The sequence below is a fragment of the Salmo salar genome, chromosome 01 (genome assembly GCF_965601325.2).
Source record: "Salmo salar chromosome 01, fSalSal1, whole genome shotgun sequence".
Lineage (NCBI taxonomy): Eukaryota > Metazoa > Chordata > Actinopteri > Salmoniformes > Salmonidae > Salmo > Salmo salar.
In genome coordinates, this window is record NC_138291.1 from 77,329,985 (window position 1) to 77,355,860 (window position 25,876).

The window sequence follows — 25,876 nt, forward strand, 5'->3', positions numbered from 1 at the left end:
AGACTGTGTGGGTGTGTGTGTATATGTGGTGGCGGGGGTGGGGTGGGGGGGTTGGGGGGGGGACAGCTGCCAGCTCTCTGTCAGTAGCAGTCCAGTGTGAACCACCTGACACCCAGCAGTGAAAGTCTCTGTGTTGGTCTGGAGCTCTTACTCAACCATGTCCCCTGAGCTAGGGTCATGCTCTGTCTGAGCTCTACACTGTCTCTGTGTGTGTCTGTGTACACATGTGTACATGGGCATTTGCCTGGACATTTTGAAACAACGTTGAGTATAGATGACTTAAGTATAGATGACTTAGCTTAGCGTAGACTTTTAAGCCTTTTAACAGGTAACAGTTAACATATTCTTCTTAACATTCTTAAAGTCATCAGTTACATAATCCAGCCGTCAAACGGTCCTACACACACACACACACACACACACACACACACACACACACACACAAATACACTCCACTGGGTCCCTGAGGTCTGGCTGAAACAATAGGATGTTATTATAGTTGGCTAGTGGTGAGCTGAAGACGTGTAGGACTGTGCATAGAACAAGGGCTCAGGGATGGATCACACCCTCTGGTTCAGTCAGTAAACTGACTCTGCAGCAGTCACTATCAGAGTCATACCATACTCTGGTCCAAACCGGATGTGCGCGTGCGCCATCGTGCGCTATTGTGCATAAATGTATTTTGTCCCCCTACACCAAAGCGATCACGACACGCAGGTTAAAATATCAAAACTGAACCAATGACATTCATTTGGGGACAGGTCGAAAAGCATTAAACATGTATGGCAATTTTGCTAGTTAGCTTGCTAATTTGTCCCATTTAGCTAGCTTGCTGTTGCTAGCTAATTTGTCCTGGGATATAAACGTTGAGTTGTTATTTTACCTGAAATGCAGAAGGTCCTCTACTCAGACAATTAATCCACACATAAATCGGTCCATCGAATCGTTTCTAGTCATCTCTCCTCCTTCCAGGCCTTTTCACCTTTGAACTTATATGGTGATTGGCATCTACACTTTCATAGTATTTCCACGACAACCGGCAAAACAGTTTGTCTTTCAATCACCCACGTGGATATAACCAATGAGGAGATGGCATGTGAGCACCTGCTTCTTTAAACCAATGAGGAGATGGGAGAGGCAGGACTTGCAGCGCGATCTGCGTCAGAAATAGGAATGCCTTCTATTTTAGCCCTTGGCAACGCAGACGCTTGTTGGCACGCGCGAGCAGTGTGGGTGCAATAATTAAATAACATGGATTTCTAACGTGTCCGGTCTGGTTAGCATGTTAGCCCCACTCATCTCTTTAAGGATTCACATGTGAGGGTATGTGCTAAACAGAGTGAATACATTAATGTTATAAACAACCAACGATTTCAAGACTTAAAGTGGGGAAAGTAATAGCAAAATGTAGTAGTAAAAATACACTGTGTCTAGTCCTTGGCCTATATCCTTAATCTGACTTTGGTGCAGGTCATGTTGTTCTTCACATTACCGTCTTTGGTAAACATACATCATATCAAATTGAATCTAAGTTTATTTGTCACATGCACAACATGCAAAAGGTGTAAACGGTACAGTGAAATGGTTACTTGCATAGTGGAATCTTTTGTTTAGATATGCTTAGCTTCATTGTTTAGCTAGTAAGCTAGCTAAACAATGAATCTTAATCCCAATGTATGATATCATGCACTATGCTAGAATCTGCAGGTAGCTAAAGCTAACCAACTAGGTTCAATGTTAGCTAGCTAGCTAACATTAGGCTATAATTACCAATGCAAATGGTTTTTTAGATATGAATAATATTACTGCACAGATCATACACATAACATTATCTAGCGAGTCAGCCAGCTAACAGTATGCTTTAACTTGCAATGAAAATGATTTTCAGACAACATTTGAAATGTATAATATCTGAACATTTTGCTACGCTTACCTGTATACATGGATGAATGCTTCTCCCTCTGTCTTGGATGCCATGGTTATCTTTAGTTTGAAGATGTAATCCAGAGATAGGTGTTTTCTCCATCTCCTTGGCTATCATACTTAAATTCCACTGATTTCAAAACTCGGTCCTCCAGAAAGTGGAGAGCAACACTTATGCAGATCAACAACGCGATATATATTTTTTAAAAGCCTCGTTAGACAGGATTAATGACCAGCTCAAATAGACAGAAGCGTGCTATGGCATACCAATCCGAATGAATCTCTCGGCATGTCCAGCCCACTCATTATCTCAGCCAATTATGGCTAGCGGGAATGGCTAGTGTCTTTTTCTGTGGCTAAACCATCTAGACTCGTAATTTAACAATGTTATTCATATTAACAGATGGCATACAAGTTTGTTATTAAGGCACATGAAAGTTCACATGTTCCAGAAGGCATTTCTGCCAAAAAACGTTAAATTTTTTTTTTTTTAAAGGTTCAGTTCATGGCTCTCCTGCGAAGTAGTGACCCGCGGCGTACAGTACACCTAGTTTCCTGAAACTAGTCACATGTTGATAAAAAAGGAAAAAACATTCAAATGCCACTCCTGTGAAGTAGTGATGTGCGACATACACCTAGTTTCTTGAAACGTGTCACATTTCACAGTGGTTTAGATGGTGCACTCTGAGTGCTTGTTTTGTCACAACCTGAAATTAGGCGAACTATTCGAATTTTAATAACCAGGAATTGGCGGAGTGATTCCTGCATACTGCACCATTAATCTTTAATGCATAAGCATCTAAGCCAGGGGGGTGGGGGTCATACCAAGGATCATTTAGCTATATGAGTTAGAATTTTAGGACCCCTTTAGGTATAAAAAAGTGTTTATATAAAACAATTATTTGATGAAACATTGAATTTGGCTATTTGCCCATAGAAACGCATTGAATAACAGATAGTCAAAAAAATTTCAAAAGGAAGTTTGTTTTAAAGTGTGTCTGTCCTATATCTGAGAGATATATATATAAGAAAGATCAGGATTAATATACACTAACGTTCAAAAGTTTGGGGTCACTTAGAAATGTCCTTGTTTTTGAAAGAAAAGCAATTTTTTTGTCTATTTAAATAACATCAAATTGATCCGAAATACAGTGTAGACATTGTTAATGTTGTAAATGACTATTGTAGCTGGAAACGGCTGATATTTTTAATGGAATATCTACATAGGCGTACAGAGGCCCATTATCAGCAACCATCACTCCTGTGTTCCAATGGCACGTTGGTTTAGCTAATCCAAGTTTATCATTTTAAAAGGCTAATTGATCGTTAGAAAACCATTTTGCAATTATGTTAGCACAGCTGAAAACTGTTGTCCTGATTAAAGAATTAATACAACTGGTCTTCTTTAGACTAGTTGAGTATCTGAAGCATCAGCATTTGTGGGTTAGATTACAGGCTCAAAATGGCCAGAAACGTAGAACTTTCTTCTGAAACTTTATTCTTGTTCTGAGAAATGAAGGCTATTCCATGCGAGAAATTTCCAAGAAACTGAAAATCTCGTTCAACGCTGTGAACTACTCCCTTCACAGAACAATGCAAACTGTCTCTAACAAGAATAGAAAGAGGAGCGGGATGCCTCGGTGCACAACTGAGCAAGAGGACAAGTACATTAGAGTGTCTAGTTTGAGAAACAGACACCTCACAAGTCCTCAACTGGTAGCTTCATTTAATAGTACCCGCAAAACATCAGTCTCAACGTCAACAGTGAAGAGGCGACTCTAGGATGCTGGCCTCCTCTGTCCAGTGTCTGTTATTTTGCCCATCTTAATCTTTTATTTTGATTGGCCAGTCTGAGATATGGCTTTTTCTTTGCAACTCTACCTAGAAGGCCAGCATCCTGGAGTCGCCTCTTCACTGTTGACGTTGAGACTCCCTCTGCAACTGGATCCTAGACTTCCTGACAGGCCATCCCCAGGTGGTAAGGGTAAGTAACAACACATCCGCCAAGCTGATCCTCAACACGTGGGCCCCTCAGGGGTGGGTGCTCAGTCCCATTCTGTACTCCCTGTTCACTAATGACTGCACGGCCCGGCCCGGCACAACTCCAACACCATCATTAAGTTTGCTGATGACACAACAGTGATAGACCTGATCACCGACGATGACACAGCCTATATGGAGGAGGTCAGATACCTGACCGTGTGGTACAAGGACAACAACCCCTCAACGTGATCAAGACAAAGGAGATGATTGTGGACTACAGGAAAAGGAGGACCGAGCACGTCCCCCATTCTCATCGACGGGGCTGTAGTGGAGCAGGTTGAGAGCTTCGAGTTCCTTGGCGTCCACATCACCAACAAACTAACATGGTCCAAGCACACCAAGACAGTTGTGAAGAGGGCACAACAAAACCTATTCCCACTCAAGAGACTGAAAAGATTTGGCATGGGTCCTCAAATCCTCAAAAGGTTTTACAGCTGCACCATCGAGAGCATCCTGATGGTTGCATCACTGCCTGGTATGGCAACTGCTCGGCCTCCGACCGCAAGGCACGACAGAGGGTAGTGCGTACGGCCCAGTACATCACCGGGGCCAAGCTTCCTGCCATCCAGGACCTCTATACCAGGCGGTGTCAGAGGAAGGCCCCAAAAATTGTCAAAGACTCCAGCCACCCTTGTCATAGACGGTTCTATCTGCTACCGCACGGCAAGCGGTACTGGAGCGCCAAGTCTAGGTCCAAAAGGCTTCTAAACAGCTTCTACCCCTAAGCCATAAGACACCTGAACATCTAATCAAATGGCTATCCAGACTATTTGCACCCCCCCCCCCTCTTAACGCTGCTGCTACTCTCTTATCATCTATGCATAGCCACTATAATAACCCTACCTGCATGTACATAATTACCTCAACTACCTCGACACCGGTGCCCCTGCTCATTGACACATTGACTCTGAACCGGTACCCTTGTACATTGCACCGCTCTTGTTATTTACTGCTGCTCTTTATTTTTTAAATTTGTTTATCTCCTACTTTAAAAAAAAGTATTTTATTAAAACTGCATTGTTGGTTAAAGGCTTGTAAGTAAGCATTTTACTGTTGTATTCGGCGCATGTGACAAATACGATTTGATTTGTGAATAGGTTGAGGGACAAAAATAATTTAATCATTTTTTACTGATACCGGGCTACCTTCAAACGAGTCTTGTGAGGCTAGTGGGCATCCTAGAGAAAAACAATCGACATTTACATGTTCGTGGGAGACTCACCTTTCCATAGAGGGCCAAATTAGTGTTTTGCCCAAACTAACTAAAACTAGGTCTGGTCGATATGGCCTAAAAATCATATCTCAATGTTTTTCAAATTTTTGGGCTATTCACGATATATATCTAGATTTCTCTAAATAAGCTTTGTTGCACAATTTAAGGTCAATCCACTGCATGTGAAATTATACCTAGGCTAAATATAAGCCTTTCACAACCATAAGACCCACTAATATTTGAATTATTTTGTCAAAATAGTTTAACCTGCTATTTAGCAAAAATCACTGATCTGGCTTTCAAGTTTGCCTATGTAAATTCTATTTTTGTTACAAATTGTACCAGAACCATGCACAATGCACATTCACTAATAATTTACAACTTCTTAAAGCAGGCGTTGTAGAAAATTAACACTAGTCTCATAAACAATCTCTCAAGCACAAGCCCATGTGCTAGTGAGTAGCCAGCTAATCATTATATTTAAAGTCTAGCCAACTTGGATCTATTTGCTTGTGATCAAGGCAGAAAAGTTGAACATTTAGGAATACACCCTCATGTCCGGCTCCAACTGTTTGAACAACATAGCCTGTTCACTTTAAGAAATTGAAATCAAGTTGCCTACCTGGTTAAGAACATACATATTTCTCAGAATGAGAGTAAGTTGCACATTCCTGATATAAATGCCAAGTTTTATACTCTTTGCACATTTATAAAACACAGACTAGACAAATAGTAATCCATTTGGGATATTACAACTAGAGGTCGGCCGATTATGATTTTTCAACGCCGATACCGATTATTGGAGGCCCAGAAAAGCCGCTACCGATTAATCAACCATTTAAAACAACAAATGTATTTGTAATAATGACAATTACAACAATACTGAATGAACACTTATTTTAACTTAATATAATACATCAATAAAATCAATTTAGCCTCAAATAAATAATGAAACATGTTCAATTTGGTTTAAATAATGCAAAAACAAAGTGTTGGAGAAGAAAGTAAAAGTGCAATATGTGCCATGTAAAATAGCTAACATTTAAGTTCCTTGCTCAGAACATGAGAACATATGAAAGCTGGTGGTTCCTTTTAACCTGTCTGGGCTAGGGGGCAGTATTTTCACGGCCGGATAAAAAACGTACCCGATTTAAACTGGTTACTACTCTTGCCCAGAAACGAGAATATGCATAATATAGTAGTAGATTTGGATAGAAAACACTCTGAAGTTTCTAAAACTGTTTGAATGGTGTCTGTGAGTATAACAGAACTCATATGGCAGGCAAAAACCTGAGAAAATTCCAAGCAGGAAGTGGCCTGTCTGAGAATTTGTAGTTCTTCTTTCTAGTCCCTTTCGAAACTACAGTATCTCTGGGGTTACGGAGCACTTTCTAAGGCTTCCATTGGCTCTCTAAAGCCTTCAGAAAGCGGATTGAGGCATCTCCTGTCTCTGGGCAGAGTATGGTAGCTCAGTTTCTCAGTGGTCTGCCTGGTGACTAAGAGATTGGATATGCGAGTTCACGAGACCTTGCTGTTTTTTCTTTTCCTCTTTGAATTAATACACTATTGTCCGGTTGGAATATTATCGCTATTTTACGAGAAAAGTACCATAAAAATGTATTTTAAACAGCGTTTGACATGCTTCTAAGTATGGTAATGGAACATTTTGATTTTTTTTTGTCTCGAAATGCGCTCGCGCGTTACCCTTTGGATAGTGACCTGAACGCACGAACAAAACGGAGGTATTTGGACATAACTATGGATTATTTGGAACAAAAACAAAATTTGTTGTGGAAGTAGCAGTCCTGGGAGTGCATTCTGATGAAGATCTGAGTTTAGTGTGCCCCGAAGTTGGCGGGTGTCAAAATAGCTAGCCGTGATGGCTGAGCTATATACTCAGAATATTGCAAAATGTGCTTTTGCCGAAAAGCTATTTTAAAATCTGACACCGCGATTGCATAAAGGAGTTCTGTATCTATAATTCTTAAAATGATTTATGTATTTTGTCAACGTTTATGATGAGTAATTTAGTAAATTCACCGGAAGTTTTTCGGTGGGGATACATTTTCTGAACATCACACGCCAATGTAAAAAGCAGTTTTTTGATATAAATATGAACTTGATTGAACAAAACATGCATGTATTGTATAACATAATGTCCTAGGAGTGTCCTCTGATGAAGATCATCAAAGGTTAGTGCTTCATTTAGCTGTGTTTTGGGTTTCTGTGACATATATGCTTGCTTGGAAAATGGCTGTGTGATTATTTTGGGCTATGTACTCTCCTAACATAATCTAATGTTTTGCTTTTGCTGTAAAGCCTTTTTGAAATCGGACAATGTGGTTAGATTAACGAGAGTCTTATCTTTAAAATGGTGTAAAATAGTCGTATGTTTGAAAAATTTAAATTATTGCATTTTTGAGGTTTTTGTATTTCGCGCCACGCTGTTCCACTGGCTATTGAATAGAGTGGGACGGTGATGTCCCACCTAGCCCATAGAGGTTAACATGAGTCTTCAATATTCCCAGCTAAGAAGTTTTAGGTTGTAGTTATTATAGGAATTATAGGACTATTTCTCTCTATATGATTTGTATTTCATATACCTTTGACTATTGGATGTTCTTATAGGCACTTTAGTATTGCCAGTGTAACAGTATAGCTTCCGTCCCTCTCCTCGCTCCTACCTGGGCTCGGACCAGGAACACATCGACAACAGCCACCCTCGAAGCAGCGTTACCCATGCAGAGCAAGGGGAACAACTACTCCAAGTCTCAGAGCGAGTGACGTTTGAAATGCTATTAGCGCGCACCCCGCTAACTAGCTAGCCATTTCACATCGGTTACACCAGCCTAATCTCGAGAGTTGATAGGCTTGAAGTCATAAACAGCACAATGCTTGAAGCCTTGCGAAGAGCTGCTGGCAAACGCACGAAAGTGCTGTTTGAATGAATGCTTACGAGCCTGCTGGTGCCTACCATCACTCAGTCAGACTGCTTTATCAAATCATAGACTTAATTATAACATAATAACACACAGAAATACAAGCCTTTGGTCATTGAAATGGTCGAATCCGGAAACTATCATTTCGAAAACAAAACGTTTATTCTTTCAGTGAAATACGGAACCGTTCCGTATTTTATCTAACGGATGGCATCCCTAAGTCTAAATATTGCTGTTACATTGTACAACCTTCAAGGTTATGTCATAATTAATTACGGCCTTTGTTAGGAATAAATGGACTTCACACAGTTCGCAATGAGCCAGGCGGCCCAAAATGCTGCATATTGCCTGACTGCTTGCATGGAACGCAAGAGAGTGACACAATTTCCCTAGTTAAAAGAAATTCATGTTAGCAGGCATATTAACTAAATATGCAGGTTTAAAAATATATACTTGTGTATTGATTTAAAAGAAAGGCATTGATGTTTATGGTTAGGTACATTGGTGCAACGACAGTGCTTTTTTCGTAAATGCACTTGTTAAATCATCACCCGTTTATCGAAGTAGGCTGTGATTCAATGAGAAATTAACAGGCACCGCATCGATTATATGCAACGCAGGACACGCTAGATAAACTAGTAATATCATCACCCATGTGTAGTTAACAAGTGATTATGTTAACATTGATTGTTTTTTATAAGATAAGTTTAATGCTAGCTAGCAACTTACATTGGCCTCTTACTGCCCTCACGTAACAGGTAGTCAGCCTGCCATGCAGGCTCCTCGTGGAGTGCAATGTAAGGCAGGTAGTTAGAGCGTTGGACTTGTAACCGGAAGGTTGCAAAAACGAATCCCCGAGCTGACAAGGTAAAAATCTGTCGTTCTGCCCCTGAACAAGGCAGTTAACCCACCGTTCCTAGGCCGTCATTGAAAATAAGAACGTGTTCTTAACTGACTTTCCTAGTTTAATAAAAGTGTATATATAAAAAAATAATAATAATAATAATAAATCGTCAAATCGGTGTCCAAAAATACCGATTACCGATTGTTATGAAAACTTGAAATCGGCCCTAATTAATCGGCCATTCCGATTAATTGGTCAACCTCTAATTACAAACAACAAAGAAAAGAGTGTCTTTTGTGTCCCTTTGATATTTTAAGTTGAAATTGTTCACCAATATTGCATTTCAAAAGCCTGTTATATTAAATGCAGTGCCCTTTAATATAGACCACATGGAGAATCCAATAAATCTGATTTTTTAATATGAATAAAGACTTGCTATTGTGCCAAAATTCTGCATTTTGACATGTCCCTCTCCGCAACCTCTGTGGCATCTATGAAGATTTTAACCTACTTAACCCTAACATTTCTCCTAGTTTCACCATCATTGTAAAGTCCTAGTTATGTTGTTGCTTTGACAGTCATTTCTGAAGATTATTATTTATTTCATGAGATTAGCAGTTCACTTACGTCTGTCCCTCATGTTAAAGTCAAGCCTGTTACGTGAACTGAACTCTTGTTTTAATGTGGTGAAACTATTCCTTTTTAAATATAAAAAAAAACAAAAAACATTGAACATCTAATAGTCAAAACAGTGTAAAAGCATGTGAGCTGGTTCTACTCTTTTGGCCATTTTCTGGTGTTTTGTGGTGGAAAACTGAGTGGGTCGAGGTTAACACGTCAACACTGTTACCCATAGATAGACAGGCTAGAAATGTTTTAACAATGACAATTTTTTTGTGCCGCTTGCTTTCAACTGCCATTCACTGTTGCAAACAACAAGCTTTCATGTATGGCGGTTTTAAGATGAAGTCGTCAACCCTGTTACCTTATTTGGCAGTAATATAGGCTAGTCTTTTTTTATGATGAGAACTTGTTTTTTATGAAGTTGAAAATGTGCTCTTTATGACAGAATGTTCAAATGTTATGAAATGAAACTGTAACGTAGACGCAGGGAGTCAGGAAGCAGGTGCAGTTAGTGAGTTTATAATAATGAACATGGACCGGTACAAACCAAGAGAAATGTCTGACATGGAAACATAAACAATACTACCTGATGACTGATAACAAAAGAGTTCTATATAAAGGGTACGTAATCAAGGGAGTAATGAAGTCCAGGTGTGACTGATGATGAGACGCAGGTGTGCATAATGATGGTTGTGCAGGTGTGCATAATGATGGGTTGCCAGGACCGGTGGTTAGTAGACCGCTGGAGCGGGGAGCAGGAGTAGACGTGACATGAACGTTTTTTTGGGGCCAAGTTACACCTCTCGAAGGGCACCGAATTGGTGGAATGACCCTACTGCAAACAACAAACACGGGTTCTTTCCCTCTTTGAAATCATTGTACATGCGATAGAACAGCAGGATATGAGCTGTTTTGATTTTTTTACCACACTGCTCAATGCACCTCAGCTCAGTTTTGACCACAAAACAAAGGTGCTGGGGCAGACAGTGGCGCTGATTCCATCTTGAAGTCAGTCTCAAGTTAGGATATGGTACTGCAGGGCAGGTTTCTTCTTGCCTTCTTAATACTATTGAGCTACAACTACTTAGATACCCCTGGTATGACATTCTCTACCCTATCCCAAAATGTCAACCGCCTGTCTGCAGGCTACTACACTCCAGTAATTTCACCAGTTTTAACAGGGCAGTAAACACACTGGCTGTGTTTGGGTGTAAATGCATTGTTTCTTGCCAATTACTACTCATAAATACACAGCATGCGGTCAAGCCAAATAACACGTGTTTGTATGTGCATTTGACAACCCAGAGAATTTCCTGACCTATTTAACTTAGGTGTGTTGTGACTGATTTAGATTTATTTGTGTGGTGTGTGTGTGTGTGTGTGTGTGTGTGTGTGTGTGTGTGTGTGTGTGTGTGTGTGTGTGTGTGTGTGTGTGTGTGTGTGTGTGTGTGTGTGTGTGTTAGGGCTGCACGATTAATAGAAAATATCTAATAGCATTTATTTTGTCAATTCTACAATGAGATCATAGGAATTAATTCATACTGTGCTAACTGAATACAAAACCAAATGAAACAAATATTTCCAACATTGTTTTATTGAACTTTTTAACATAAAAATAATGTCTATGTCACGTCCTGGCCAGTATATAAGGTTAATTGTTTTGTAGTTTGGTCAGGGCGTGGCAGGGGGTATTTGTTTTCTGTGGTTCGGGGTGGTGTGTTTGTGTAAAGGGTGTTTAATTTAGTAATTCCGGGTTTTGGTTTATGTTTAGTAATTCTATGGTTAGTCTAGGTTGTGTGTTTCTATGTTTGGTTGATTGGGGTTGGGACTCTCAGTTGAAGGCAGGTGTTGTCTATCTGCCTTTGATTGAGAGTTCCATATATTAGGGTGTGTTTGTATGTGTGATTTGTGGGTGATTGTTCTGTGTTTCGCCTTGTGCCTTACCAGACTGTTTTTGTTGATCGTTCGTGTTTTTGTTATTTTGTATGTTCGTTTTGAAAGATAATTAAAAAGCAAGATGAGCATTCACGTACCTGCTGCATATTGGTCCATTTCTACCGACAACAGCCGTGACAGAATCACCCACCACCAAAGGACCAAGCAGCAGAGGAAGGAGCAGACGGAGTTCGAGTTGGACTGGCGGGAGAAGTGGACTTGGGAGGAAGTTCTGGACGGGGCCGGACCCTGGCATCAGGCTGGGGATTATCGACGCCCGCAGGAGGAAATTGAGGCAGCCAAGGCAGAGAGGCGGTGGTACGAGGCCAAGTACGCGCTGAAGGAGAAGCACGAGAGGCACCCCCAAGAAAATTTTGGGGGGGGGCACACGGGTAGTTTGGCTAGGCGTAAGAAGAGCCGGAAGCCAGCTACTCGTGGTTATATGGAGGAGCGTATGGGGTGGAGAGCGCTATGTTTCGCTGAGGAGCGCACTATCTCACCCATACGCACGCACAGTCCGGTGCGCGTTATTCCAGCCCCTCGCAGGTGCCGTGCTAGAGCGGGCATCCAGCCTGGTAGGAGGATGCCTGCGCAGCGCATCTGGTCGCCGGTACGCCTCCGAGGACCAGGCTACCCAACTCCCGCTCTACGCACGGCTACCATCAGGCCCCTGCACAGCCCAGTCTGCCCTGTACGAGCACCCCGCTCGTACAGGGCTACTAGTTCCATCCAGCCAAGGCGGGTTGTGCAGGAGGTAAGATCTAGACCGGCTGTGCGCCTCCATAGCCCTGGGTTTCCAGCTCCTGTCTCTCGTGCGGACCCGGAAGTGCGTCAACCCAGTCCGACTCGTCCTGTTCCCGCTCCCCGCACTAGCCTGGAGGTGCGTGTACATAATCTGGTAATCCCAGTACCAGCACCACGCACCAGGCTACAAGTGCGTCAACCCAGCCTCGCCAGTCAACAGTCTTCATCAGAGCTGCCCGCCAGTCAACAGTCATCATCAGAGCTGCCCGCCAGTCAACAGTCATCGTCAGAGCTGCCCGCCAGTCAACAGTCATCGTCAGAGCTGCCCGCCAGTCAACAGTCATCGTCAGAGCTGCCCGCCAGTCAACAGTCATCGTCAGAGCTGCCCGCCAGTCAACAGTCATCGTCAGAGCTGCCCGCCAGTCAACAGTCATCGTCAGAGCTGCCCGCCAGTCAACAGTCATCGTCAGAGCTGCCCGCCAGTCAACAGTCATCGTCAGAGCTGCCCGCCAGTCAACAGTCATCGTCAGAGCTGCCCGCCAGTCAACAGTCATCGTCAGAGCTGCCCGCCAGTCAACAGTCGTCAGAGCTGCCCGCCAGTCAACAGTCGCCAGAGAGGTCAGACTGCGCTGAACTGCCGGAGTGGTCAGACTGCGCTGAACTGCCGGAGTGGCCAGACTGCGCTGAACTGCCGGAGTGGCCAGACTGCGCTGAACTGCCGGAGTGGCCAGACTGCGCTGAACTGCCGGAGTGGCCAGACTGCGCTGAACTGCCGGAGTGGCCAGACTGCGCTGAACTGCCGGAGTGGCCAGACTGCGCTGAACTGCCGGAGTGGCCAGACTGCGCTGAACTGCCGGAGTGGCCAGACTGCGCTGAACTGCCGGAGTGGCCAGACTGCCCTGAACTGCCGGAGTGGCCAGACTGCCCTGAACTGCCGGAGTGGCCAGACTGCCCTGAACTGCCGGAGTGGCCAGACTGCCCTGAACTGCCGGAGTGGCCAGACTGCCCTGAACTGCCGGAGTGGCCAGACTGCCCTGAACTGCCGGAGTGGCCAGACTGCCCTGAACTGCCGGAGTGGCCAGACTGCCCTGAACTGCCGGAGTGGCCAGACTGCCCTGAACTGCCGGAGTGGCCAGACTGCCCTGAACTGCCGGAGTGGCCAGACTGCCCTGAACTGCCGGAGTGGCCAGACTGCCCAGACTGTCCCGAATTGCCAGACTGCCCAGACTGTCCCGAATTGCCAGACTGCCCAGACTGTCCCGAATTGCCAGACTGCCCAGACTGTCCCGAATTGCCAGACTGCCCAGACTCTCCCGAATTGCCAGACTGCCCCGACTGCCCCCCGGCGAAGCCAGAGTGGCCCGACAGCCTGGAACGGCCGGAGCCAGAGCCACCTCCAGAAATAGGTGGGTTGGGGAGGGGGGGTGTAGCACAGTGCCGTCGTTGACGGCAGCCACCCTCCCTTCCCTCCCTTTAGAAAAGGGGACTTTTTGTTGGTGTTGCTTGGGGTTATTTTTTGTTAAGGTGCTTCTGGGGTAGCACCTTTAAGGGGGGGGTACTGTCACGTCCTGGCCAGTATATAAGGTTAATTGTTTTGTAGTTTGGTCAGGGCGTGGCAGGGGGTATTTGTTTTCTGTGGTTCGGGGTGGTGTGTTTGTGTAAAGGGTGTTTAATTTAGTAATTCCGGGTTTTGGTTTATGTTTAGTAATTCTATGGTTAGTCTAGGTTGTGTGTTTCTATGTTTGGTTGATTGGGGTTGGGACTCTCAGTTGAAGGCAGGTGTTGTCTATCTGCCTTTGATTGAGAGTTCCATATATTAGGGTGTGTTTGTATGTGTGATTTGTGGGTGATTGTTCTGTGTTTCGCCTTGTGCCTTACCAGACTGTTTTTGTTGATCGTTCGTGTTTTTGTTATTTTGTGTGTTCGTTTTGAAAGATAATTAAAAAGCAAGATGAGCATTCACGTACCTGCTGCATATTGGTCCATTTCTACCGACAACAGCCGTGACAGTCTACCAGCTTCTGGCTATTCAACCATGTTTTATTTTTTTATTGATTGCCCCTAAAGACATTGTGTCAAATAATATAACTGAAATGATGTCACTAAGTAATAACCAAACTTACATTTGCTTCATTTAGGGTTAACTCTTCTTGAACTGCACTGTTGGTTAAGGGCTTGTAAGTAAGCATTTCACGGTAAAGTCTACACTTGTTGTATTCAATGCATGTGACAAATAAAGTTTGCTTTGATGTGTTTAAACTGGAGCTGGAAAATACAGCTGTAACAAAGTTGTGAAAAGTTGTGCAAATTCTGTAAAAAAAATAACATTAAAATGATAAATCACAGCCGCTGACATCGTAGTGCCGCGGAAGAGAGGGGTTTCATCACGGGAGCACGTTCAAAGATCGATTTCGAGCCATTAATCTAATATAATTCATAGATTTTAAACAAAATACTTTGTTTGTCAAAGACGGACTAAATTAATATGAGATGAAAGGCAAGTTCCCAACGAGTTCAGGAAGCCCTGTGCACATTTTCTCTAACACTAAACATACAAATATGTATTTTACAGTTATAAGGAGGGTGAAATCTTACAGTTAGTTGTTTTATAAGTTGATTATGCTATATTTAGAAAGTATATAAGTCATTTCAAGCCTTATTCATATAGTTTTGTTGAATAGGTAATACAGCATATACATTTTTTTAATATTTGTATCATATTTGTACTGTGTACTTCGAAAGTGACTATACCTTTGCAATTTACCAGAAAGGTGAGATTTTAACCTTTTCTTTGAGTATGCAGCATTACTAAACTCAGCAAAAAAAGAAACGTGCCTTTTTCAGGACCCTGTCTTTCAAAGATAATTCATAAAAATCCAAATAACTTAGCAGATTTTCATTGTTAAAGGTTTAAACACTGTTTCCCATTTTTGTTCAATGAACCATAAACAATTGATGAACATGCACCTGTGGAACGGTCGTTAAGACACTAACAGCTTACAGACGGTAGGCAATTAAGGTCACAGTTATGAAAACTTATGACACTAAAGAGGCCTTTCTTCTGACTCTGAAAAACACCAAAAGAAAGATGTCCAGGGTCCCTGCTCATCTGCGTGAACTTAAGCATGCTGCAAGGAGGCATGAGGACTGCAGATGTGGCCAGGGCAATAAATTGCAATGTCCGTACTGTGAGACACCTAAGACAACGCTACAGGGAGACAGAACGGACAGCTGATTGTCCTCACAGTGGCAGACCACGTGTAACAACACCTGCACAGGATCGGTACATCTGAACATCACACCTGCGGGACAGGTACAGGATGGCAACATCAACTGTCCGAGTTACACCAGGAACGCACAATCCCTCCATCAGTGCTCAGACTGTCCGCAATAGGCGGAGAGAGGCTAGACTGAGGGCTTGTAGGCCTGTTGTAAGGCAGGTCCTCACCAGACATCACCGGCAACAACGTCGACTATGGGCACAAACCCACCGTCGCTGGACCAGACAGGACTGGCAAAAAGTGCTCTTCACTGACGAGTTGCGGTTTTGTCTCACCGGGGGTGATGGTCGGATTCGCGTTTATCGTTGAAGGAAGGAGCGTTACACCGAGTCCTGTACTCTGGAGCGGGATCGATTTGGAGGTGGAGGGTGCGTCATGGTCTGGGGTGGTGTGTCACAGCATCATCGGACTGAGCTTGTTTTCATTGCAGGCAATCTCAACGCTGTGCATTACAGGGAAGACATCCTCCTCCCTCATGTGGTACTCTTCCTACAGGCTCATCCTGACATGACCCTGCAGCACGACAATGCCACCATCCATATTGCTAGTTCTGTGCGTGATTTCCTGCAAGACAGGAACGTCAGTGTTCTGCCATGGCCAGCGAAGAGCCCGGATCTCAATCCCATTGAGCACATCTGGGACCTGTTCGATCAGAGGGCTAGGGCCAGGGCCATTCCCCCCAGAAATGTCCGGGAACTTGCAGGTGCCTTGGTGGAAGAGTGTGGTAACAACTCACAGCAAGAACTGGCAAATCTGGTGCAGTCCATGAGGAGGAGATGCACTGCAGTACTTAATGCAGCTGGTGGCCACACCAGATACTGACTGTTACTTTTGATTTTGACAACCCCTTTGTTCAGGGACACATTATTCCATTTCTGTTAGTCACATGTCTGAAACTTGTTCAGTTTATGTCTCAGTTGTTGAATCTTGTTATGTTCATACAAATATTTACACATGTCAAGTTTGCTGAAAATTAACGCAGTTGACAGTGAGAGGACATTTATTTTATTGCTGAGTTTAGTTATGGTTTATGGCCCTGTCATGATAAGAAATTACTTTTAGGGATTATGTAGAAGATATGTTCGATTACATTTAGATGGTTAAAGCTTTACTTTAAAGCAATTATAGGTTCTTTGCAGGAAATCCAGCATTTCAACCATACAGCTGTAAAAAAGAAAAGCAAAGGACTTAAAATAAATAACATCCAAGTTATATTCAAGCTTTATCTGAAAGCATTTTCAGTTTTTTTGCGGGGTAAATCTGCATGTCGACCATAGCTGGCTACGTTGCCCTGTGTGCTGAATACCCTCTCTAACAGTGAGCTGGTAGCAGGAATGCATAGATACAGTACTCTCGTGCCAGCTTTGAGAGTGAACTTTCCACCAAGCCAGTGGATATTCCTCGCTTTCAGTGGATGGGGCCAGCATGTAGCTTTTCACTTTGGCTTGCTGTAGGTGTAGAGATGGGTTAGTTAGAGGGTGTGGTGTTGTCCTTGGTCTTGGAAGAAGCTGCCCAATGACTTCTTTGCCTTTGCTGGGGGTGAACCTGTATCTGCTCCCTCGCTTGGACCTTCATCTGCTGGCTCTGTCCTCACAGTCACAGAAGGCCTTATTTCATAAAATAGAGTACAGATTATAAAACACATGTGGGACCTTCATTTGAGCCAGTTTGCTACAGCAGGAAAATAATTCTGCAATGACAGGAAATGTGAATTATTATGTGGAGGATAATTAATGGACATTTTTGTAGGGGTGTCAAAGTAGAAATTACTAACTTCAGAAGCCTTTCTAAACCTCAAATACACTACAAGTTAAACATGTCCAGCATTGCAGGAAAGTTCTCATGCAACAGGGTGATCAAATTAGAATCCTAGATCTGTAAATGTCTCAAGGCAATTGGCTCCACAATACATCATTCTAAAATCACAGTGATCATTCATATATAATTGCATGAACATTTTAACACTTTACCTATTTAATCTAGGTCATAAAAATAAATAATTTAACATAGTACAGTGTGTGAAATATCTTATATCCCACCCGCTCTGGTCATCATATTCACCTTGCGTGCTGTTTTCTACATCTCTGAAGTCACTGTTTCCTTTATGCTTGGGACGTTGACCACACTACCATATTCCATTATAAACCGTGGATCGAGGAAAGATTCCCTGTCCATAAGCTCTTGTGTGCCAGGGTCTTCATACTTGTTGTTCAAGTAGTCCAAGATCTTAGTCTTTATGGACTTTGAGTTATTTTTCCTCTTCGTCTTCCTCTGGTGCCAGCAGGGTTGTGTTGAACAATTGGAGAACTGGCTTCAGGTAAGACACACTGACATACTCTTCACCTGACAGAGTGTCAGGGAACTCCAGAAGTGGGCTTAAGTACTTTCTGACTGATTCCAGAGCCCCAATGTCTTGGCATTATGGGATCAGGTGCCTTTACTTTTTGTCTCCAGAGCCCTGAGCCAAGCCCAAGTTCTGCTCCATCACCCTCTCCATCATCATCTGTCTGGATCCCCATCTTGATTGGCTTTCTGTGATGAGTAGATGCTCTGGCAGGTTGAGCTCCTGTGCTTCATCCAGTGTCCTCTTTTTTCCCCCCAGCTGTAAGAGAAGGCTCCCACCAACTTCTTGCATTGATTTAGTTAATCACTCTCACTCAGATATCATATTAAAAACTGCAAACATTTCTCTCCACCCTATGGCAAAATGTCACTGTGGCCACTCGTGATGAGTTCAGAACTTTTGTGGCCCCTAAACTGTTGCCACACAGTTGGAAGCACAGAATCGTTTAGAATGTCATTGTATGTTGTAGAGTTAAAAATGTCCCTTCCCTGGAACTAAGGGGCCTAGCCCAAACCATGAAAAACCGCCCCAGACCATTATTCCTCCTCCACCAAACTTTACAGTTGGCACTATGCATTAGGGCAAGTAGTGTTCTCCTGGCATCCGCCAAACCCAGATTCGTCCGTCGGACTGCCAGATGGAGAAGCGTAATTCATCACTCCAGAGAATGCGTTTCCACTGCTCCAGAGTCCAATGACGGCGAGCTTTACACCACTCCAGCCGACGCTTGATATTGCGCATGTTGATCTTATGCTTGTGTGCGGCTGCTTGGCCATGGAAACCCATTTCATTAAGCACCCGACGAACAGTTATTGTGCTGATGTTGCTTACAGAGGCAGCTTGGAACTCGTAGTGAGTTTTGCAACCGAGGACAGATGATTTTTACGAGGACAGAGCTTGTGTGGCCTACCACTTCACGGCTGAGCCGTTGTTGCTCCTAGGGCAGAAATTTGACTAACTAACTTGTTGGAAAGCTCTTCAGTACGGGCCATTCTACTGCCAATGTTTCTCTATGGAGATTGCAATTGCTGTGTGCTCGATTGTATACACCTGTCAGCAATGGGTTTGGCTGAAATGGCCAAATCCACAAATTTGAAGGGTTGTCCACATACTTTTGGACATGAAATGTACTACTGTGAGGTGAAGCCCTTTCTTTCCTCACCAGCATCTAACTGTGCGCTTTAAGCGGGGACGCTTGTGATTGGTCAGCATGTGCAATGCGTGGAGAGAGTGAGTGAGCCTGCTTGTGATTGGTCGGCATCCTCTGTGCATGTAGCGAGTGAATGAACGGAGTCTAGCGCATTTCATTGGAGGAGGTAACGTGGTCTAGTTTGTGTTGTATTAACGGAGTGTCAAAGAAGGGAGAGGCTACATGTACATGCCTGGTGCCCAAATTGATTATGAATGGATTCGGTTCAGTGAGTTTAGTCAGTTGTCCTGATGAGCCCTTCCCAGCTAACTAGTTTATGCTGACAACAGCAGCATGGCACTAGTTAAAACTTGTAATTTAACCTCTCTGGGCTAGGCGGGACGAATTCGTCCCACCTACGCAACAGCCAGTTGAATCCCGTGGCGCGATTTTCAAATACCTTAGAAATGCTATTACTTCAATTTCTCAAACATATGACTATTTTACAGCATTTTAAAGACAAGACTCTCGTTAATCTAACCACACTGTCCGATTTCAAAAAGGCTTTACAACGAAAGCAAAACATTAGATTATGTCAGCAGAGTACCCAGCCAGAAATAATCAGACACCCATTTTTCAAGCTAGCATATAATGTCACAAAAACCCAGAAGACAGCTAAATGCAGCACTAACCTTTGATGATCTTCATCAGATGACATACCTAGGACATTATGTTATACAATGCATGCATGTTTTGTTCAATCAAGTTCATATTTATATCAAAAACCAGCGTTTTACATTAGCATGTGACGTTCAGAACTAGCATACCCCCCGCAAACTTCCGGGGAATTTACTAACAATTTACTAAATTACTCACGATAAACGTTCACAAAAAACATAACAATTATTTTAAGAATTATAGATACAGAACTCCTTTGTGCAATTGAGGTGTCCGATTTTAAAATAGCTTTTCGGTGAAAGCACATTTTGCAATAATCTCAGTAGATCGGCTAGCCATTTAGACACCCACCAAGTTTAGCCCTGACCAAAGTCAGATTTACTATTACAAAAGTTTGATTACCTTTGTTGTCTTCGTCAGAATGCACTCCCAGGACTGCTACTTCAATAACAAATGTTGGTTTGGTCCAAAATAATCCATTGTTATATCCAAATAGCGGCGTTTTGTTCGTGCGTTCCAGACACTATCCGAAATGGTAAATCAGGGTCACGAGCATGGCGCAATTCGTGACAAAAAAATTCTAAATATTCCATTACCGTACTTCGAAGCATGTCAACCGCTGTTTAAAATCCATTTTTATGCAATTTTTCTTGTAAAAAAGCGATAATATTCCGACCGGGAATCTCCGTTTAGGTAAACAGAGGAAAGAAAACAAAGCATTCGGTCGACGCGGGCACGCGCCTGAGTCTCACAGTACTGTAACCAGCCACTACCCAAACGCGCTACTTTTTTTCAGCCAGAGCCTGCAAAGCCACGATTCAGCTTTTTGCCGCCTTCTGAGAGACCATGTGAGCCGTAGGAAGTGTCACGTAACAGCAGAGATCCTTTGTTTTGGATAGAGATGGCAAAGAAGGCCAAGAAATGGTCAGACAGGGTACTTCCTGTACAGAATCTTCTCAGGTTTTGACCTGCCATTTGAGTTCTGTTATACTCACAGACACCATTCAAACAGTTTTAGAAACTTTGGAGTGTTTTCTATCCAAAGCCAATAATTATATGCATATTCTAGTTACTGGGCAGGAGTAGTAACCAGATTAAATCGGGTACGTTTTTTATCCAGCCGTGTCAATACTGCCCCCTAGCCCTAACAGGATAAAGTAATGTTTATTTCAATGGCCGAGGGAGAAATTACTTGTAGTATTGGCCATCATCTGGAAGTAACCGTGACATGCCAAATAGCTAACGTTATGACAATGACTGACCATTGCAACCGTGGGTAGCCAGGCAAAGCTAGTGTAGTCAATATCAGGCAAGGGTGACCACTAAAGCAAATTTATTGTAACTAGTGATTTTCACTGAAAATGTACAACTAGGCCTACAGCATTAACGTCTACATTTTTGTAAAAAAAATAAAAAATTACTCCGACAAAAAGAGTGATTTTGAACCATCTCCCAAGTCCCAACTTCGGCAGACAAGATTCAAATTCTCGCTAAAGTTTCCAGTCACAAGCATAAACTAGCTAGCCTGAACTGAATCCGTTCGTCTCCACTCAACTCGCAGCTGCGCGACATACTTCATCAATTTGGGAACCAGGCTTGTTTGTAAGGACACAAGGCGAGATCCAAATGCAGACACAGGAAGCAGATGGTTGAGTTCCGATATTTATTAATCCAAGGGGTAGGCAAAAGGTAGGTTGGGGACAGGCGAGAGTTCATAAACAGTACCAGACGAAGGGCAGTATCGAGGTCAGGGCAGGCAGGGCTTCAGTAACCAGATACGTTTCCAAACAGTACAAGTCAATAGGCAGGCTTGAAGACAGAACAGGCAGAGTGGTCAGGAGGCGGGTTCGGAGTCAGGACAGGCAAGGGTCGAATCCAGGAGGACTAGAACCAAAAGAGACTGGGAAAAAATAGAAGCAAAAATGCTGGTTGACTTGGCAAACAAGACGAACTGGCATTGAGAGACAGGAAACACACTGGGGATAATAAGTGACACCTGGAGGGGGTGGAGACAAGGACAGGTGCAACAGATCAAGGTGTGACATTGTTTGTATAGCCTCTACCGCCAAAGAAAGGAGAAAATCACATTCTCTTGCGATATGGGTATTGCACATGTCAATATTGCAATTTAGATCGGGATTTGATTAATTGTGCAGCCCTGGTGAGTGTGTGTTTATGTGTCAAATCTATATGTGTTTATTTGAAGTGTGAGGTGTGGTGTGACTTACGGTGGAAAATAAGGCTTTGTCAGAGCCAAAATATCTGGGTCTGGCTTTGAGCCATGGCTCAGTTTCCCCCTTCCTTTCCTGAGTTCAGAGAGAACCAGTGTGAGGAACAGTCACATGCTGTTCTGTGGTGGGGGCACATTTACTTTAATTTGGCATTAGCGGTTGGAAATGTCCACAGCCATGTCCCATTGCAAGGCCAGTGTCGTGTTCATTAGGACACACCATTGCAAATATAACACCCTTCCCGTTTCAGCCTAATTTTTCTTCCAGCTAGTGAACCTTGTTCAGAGATTCTATGTCCTTCCATGGTAACATGGAGGTCACTGCAGGTGCTTACTCATCAATTGCTTTAGTACACATCCTGAATCAGCATTGTAATCTATTATGGGATGACAGGTATGCTCAGAAGGATATTGTTGCTATTGGAAAACAACACTAAATGTACTATCAGAGAGGTTCAGCCATTTTAGAGGGAAATGTATTTTGTTATCAAACATCAATATGTTTCATCGTTAAAAGCCTACAGTAGGGTCAAGCACTAACATTTTAGCTAGCTAGCTAACTGTTTTTATTTGAAACAACAAGAGATGGTAGTGGCTTGCAGACTGTAGAAGATGGCAGATGCTCAGTAAATTCTTTCCCCAATGGTTTATTTCAAGGTGGACTATCCCTGTTCATTGCAGCTTCATGTGGCCTAAGCTTTGTGGCTATTGTCATAGAAAAGACTGCTGGCCTCACGGTAATTGACCGTTAATTAACATAAACACGTTTAGTATCTCCAGGCCTCTACTCATACAAGCTGCATACAAGCCGCTACATTTAAAAAAAAGTATAATAAATCAATACACCATCACAATAAATCCATGATTTATTTTAGTCGGGTCTAAAGAAACATGATATGAAGAAAATCTATTTCAGAAGAACAGAATAGGAGTTGGCCTACTGTACAGTGCATTCGGAAAGTATTCAGACCCCTTGACTTTTTCCACATTTTGTTACGTTACGGCCTTATTCTAAAATGGATTAATGGATTTTCCTCACCGGTCTACACACAATAACCCATAATGGCAAAGCAAAAACAGGGTTTTAGAATATTTTTGTAAAAAAAATAAAACAATGTAATATTACGTTTACATAAGTATTCAGACCCTTTACTTAGTACTTTGTTGAAGCACCTTTGGCTGCGATTACAGCCATGAGTCTTCTTGGGTATGATGCTACAAGCTTGGCACACCTGTATTTGTGAAGTTTCTTCCCTGCAGACCCTTAAGCTCTGTCAGGATGGATGGGGAGCGTCACTGCACAGCTATTTTCAGGTCTCTCCAGAGATTTTCGATCAGGTTCAAGTTGCTCTGTTCATCTTTCCCTCGATCCTGACTTGTCTCCCAGTCCCTCCCGCTGAAAAACACCCCCACAGCATGATGCTACCACCACCATGCTTCCCCGTAGGGATGGTGCCAGGTTTCCTCCAGACAATACGCTTGGCATTAAGGCCAAAGAGTTCAATCTTGGTTTCATCAGACCAAAGAATCGTATTGTATAACGGCACAATCATAATTTCAATTACGTTTATTGCATAATCTATAATATGTATATATGGGTGTTTTGAGTTAATCATCACCTTAGAAAGCTGTCCATTCGTTGTGTTAATCTTTGAAACAACATCCACAACGACCATGTTTTACACTTAGTTTCAACCGGCTGTTGAACTTTCTTCAAATTGATCATCACAGTGACGTGCGTTTTAAAAGCACATACTGTTTTGATGATAAGTGTTTGGTGTGATTTTTGAGGCATTTGCATGATGTCAGAGTGATTAAAGGGACAGTAGAGCCCTGAGTACCAGGCCATTAGGACCTTATGGTCGTTAGCAATTTGGCAACTACCAAAGCATGTCCAGAGTGCATAAAAGGAGATTACCGTGACTCAGCGGTTACATGGAATTTTACTGCGGTCATGGCGGTAATACGGTCACCGCAACAGCCATAGGAAGGTGCGCATGAGAGTGGATCGGACACGGGATCGGACACAGAATGTGACCTGTGTTAAAGTTGCTTCCTGTTCGTTTCTGGTATCAGAACAAAATAGTCAGCACATAGTAACTTCTGATTTAGCTGTACTTTAATTAATGCAAACACGTGTATGGTAAATATGTCGTTCGTATACGGTCTCTCTGTTATACCTCGCAGGGCAAACAGAGAAGAGGGCGTCACATTCTATTGTTCTCTCTTTTATACTCTGACAGAGATAGTTCCCGCTCAATGCTGGCCTGTCAGAGGGAGGAGGAGCGTGGTTTAAACTTGCTCCTCCTAACGTCGGCGTGCAGGCAGGTCCCAGCCTAGTGACGCACTTCCTGTCGCCGGGTGTCGCTCTTCCTGTCTTCAGCAGTTGATTTATCCGTAGTTTATATACTTAATATTGTAGCATAGCTTCCCCAGTATATTATATAAGTTATGCAAACAAATAGCCAGTTCAACCCTAACACCTGTTAGACTTCCACCTGCCTCTGTGGATGACCGTACAAGATCTTTCACCCAGAGTTGTCAATAGGCTAACTGAAATGTTTCGTTGTTTTAAGAGCGTCTTTGAGATTCTTGTTGTAATGAAAAGCGCTATACACATTAAATATATTGTTATTATTGAAGGCTTCAATACTGAAACTGTTCTTATTCAGAATCAGCCGAACCCTATTGACCAGGACAGTTGGCTAGACAGCCAGCCATTCTGACATGCAACATAAAGACAGACACTATAATCCAATGCAGTAAACGCCAATTAGCTCTCTTCCTCCTTCTCTCAAAGTGATTCACTATGTTAAAGCAAAACCAGAACACCAAGACAGAGGGATCATTTCCTATTCCTACTAGCCCTGGAGACAAGGGAGTGAGTTTTCCATGCTTGGGTACGCTAAACACACACACGCATACACACACACACACACACGCATACACACACACACACACACACACACACACACACACACACACACACACACACACACACACACACACACACACACACACACACAATGAAACCATTTATTTTCTTCTCACCACTGTCTGTGTCTCTTCAGCTTAATGCCCCGCTGCAGGGGAACTCTAGCTAGCTGCTTTTGTTGTTGCTTTTGCTGTTCATTCACAACGTCACTGCCCCTAGGCTCATGTTTACTGTCAGAGTTGAACTTTTTCTCCCCCTCCTTCTGTCCCATAGTGTGTGTTTATTTTATTGTCTGCACAATTAATACAATTATATTTCTCTCTCTGTCTCTCTCTCTCCATAGTGATGGTGATAGTCCTCCTGCGTTATGCCCATGTGATAGAGAAGCATCAGAACTGTGTGTTGAACACAGCGGGCCTTTCCACTGGCTGGATCTGTGCTGCAGGACTCATCATGGTCGGCAACTTCCAGGTACGTACAGTTCCTTCAGAAAGTATTCACACCCCTTGCCTTTTTCCACATTTACCACATAATGTCAAAGTGGAATTATATTTTTCGATTAAAAAAATAAATACAATTTAAATGAAAAGCTGAAATGTCTTGAGTCAATAAGTAGTCAACCCCTATGCTATGGCAAGCCTAAATAAGTTCAGGAGTGAAAATGTGCTTAACAAGTCCCATAATAAGTTGCGTTGACTCACTCTGTGTGCAATAATAGTGTTTAACATGAATGACTATCTCATCCCTGTACCCCACACATGCAATTACCTGTAAGGTCCCTCAGTTGAGCAGTGAATTTCAAACACAGATTCAACCACAAAGACCAGGGAGGTTTTCCAATGCCTCACAAAGAAGGGCAGCTATAAGTAGGTAAAAAAAAAAAAAAAAGCAGACATTGAATATCCTTTCAGCATGACGAAGTTATTAATTACACTTTGGATGGTGTATCAATACACCCAGTCAATACAGGCATCCTTCCTAACGCAGTTGCCGGAGAGGAAGGAAACTGCTCAG

The 25,876-nt window shown here is 43.0% G+C and overlaps 1 protein-coding gene across 1 annotated transcript in view; it reads left to right on the forward strand.

The window, feature by feature from the left end:
• The window catches only part of LOC106613076 (transmembrane protein 150A), a 95,315-nt gene that overhangs the window by 44,893 nt on the left and 24,546 nt on the right, over positions 1–25,876 (forward strand). Inside the window, exon 6 of the mRNA XM_014214973.3 lies at positions 25,206–25,333. Coding sequence (XP_014070448.1) covers positions 25,206–25,333 — 128 coding nt within the window. The remainder of the gene's footprint in view (positions 1–25,205; positions 25,334–25,876) is intronic.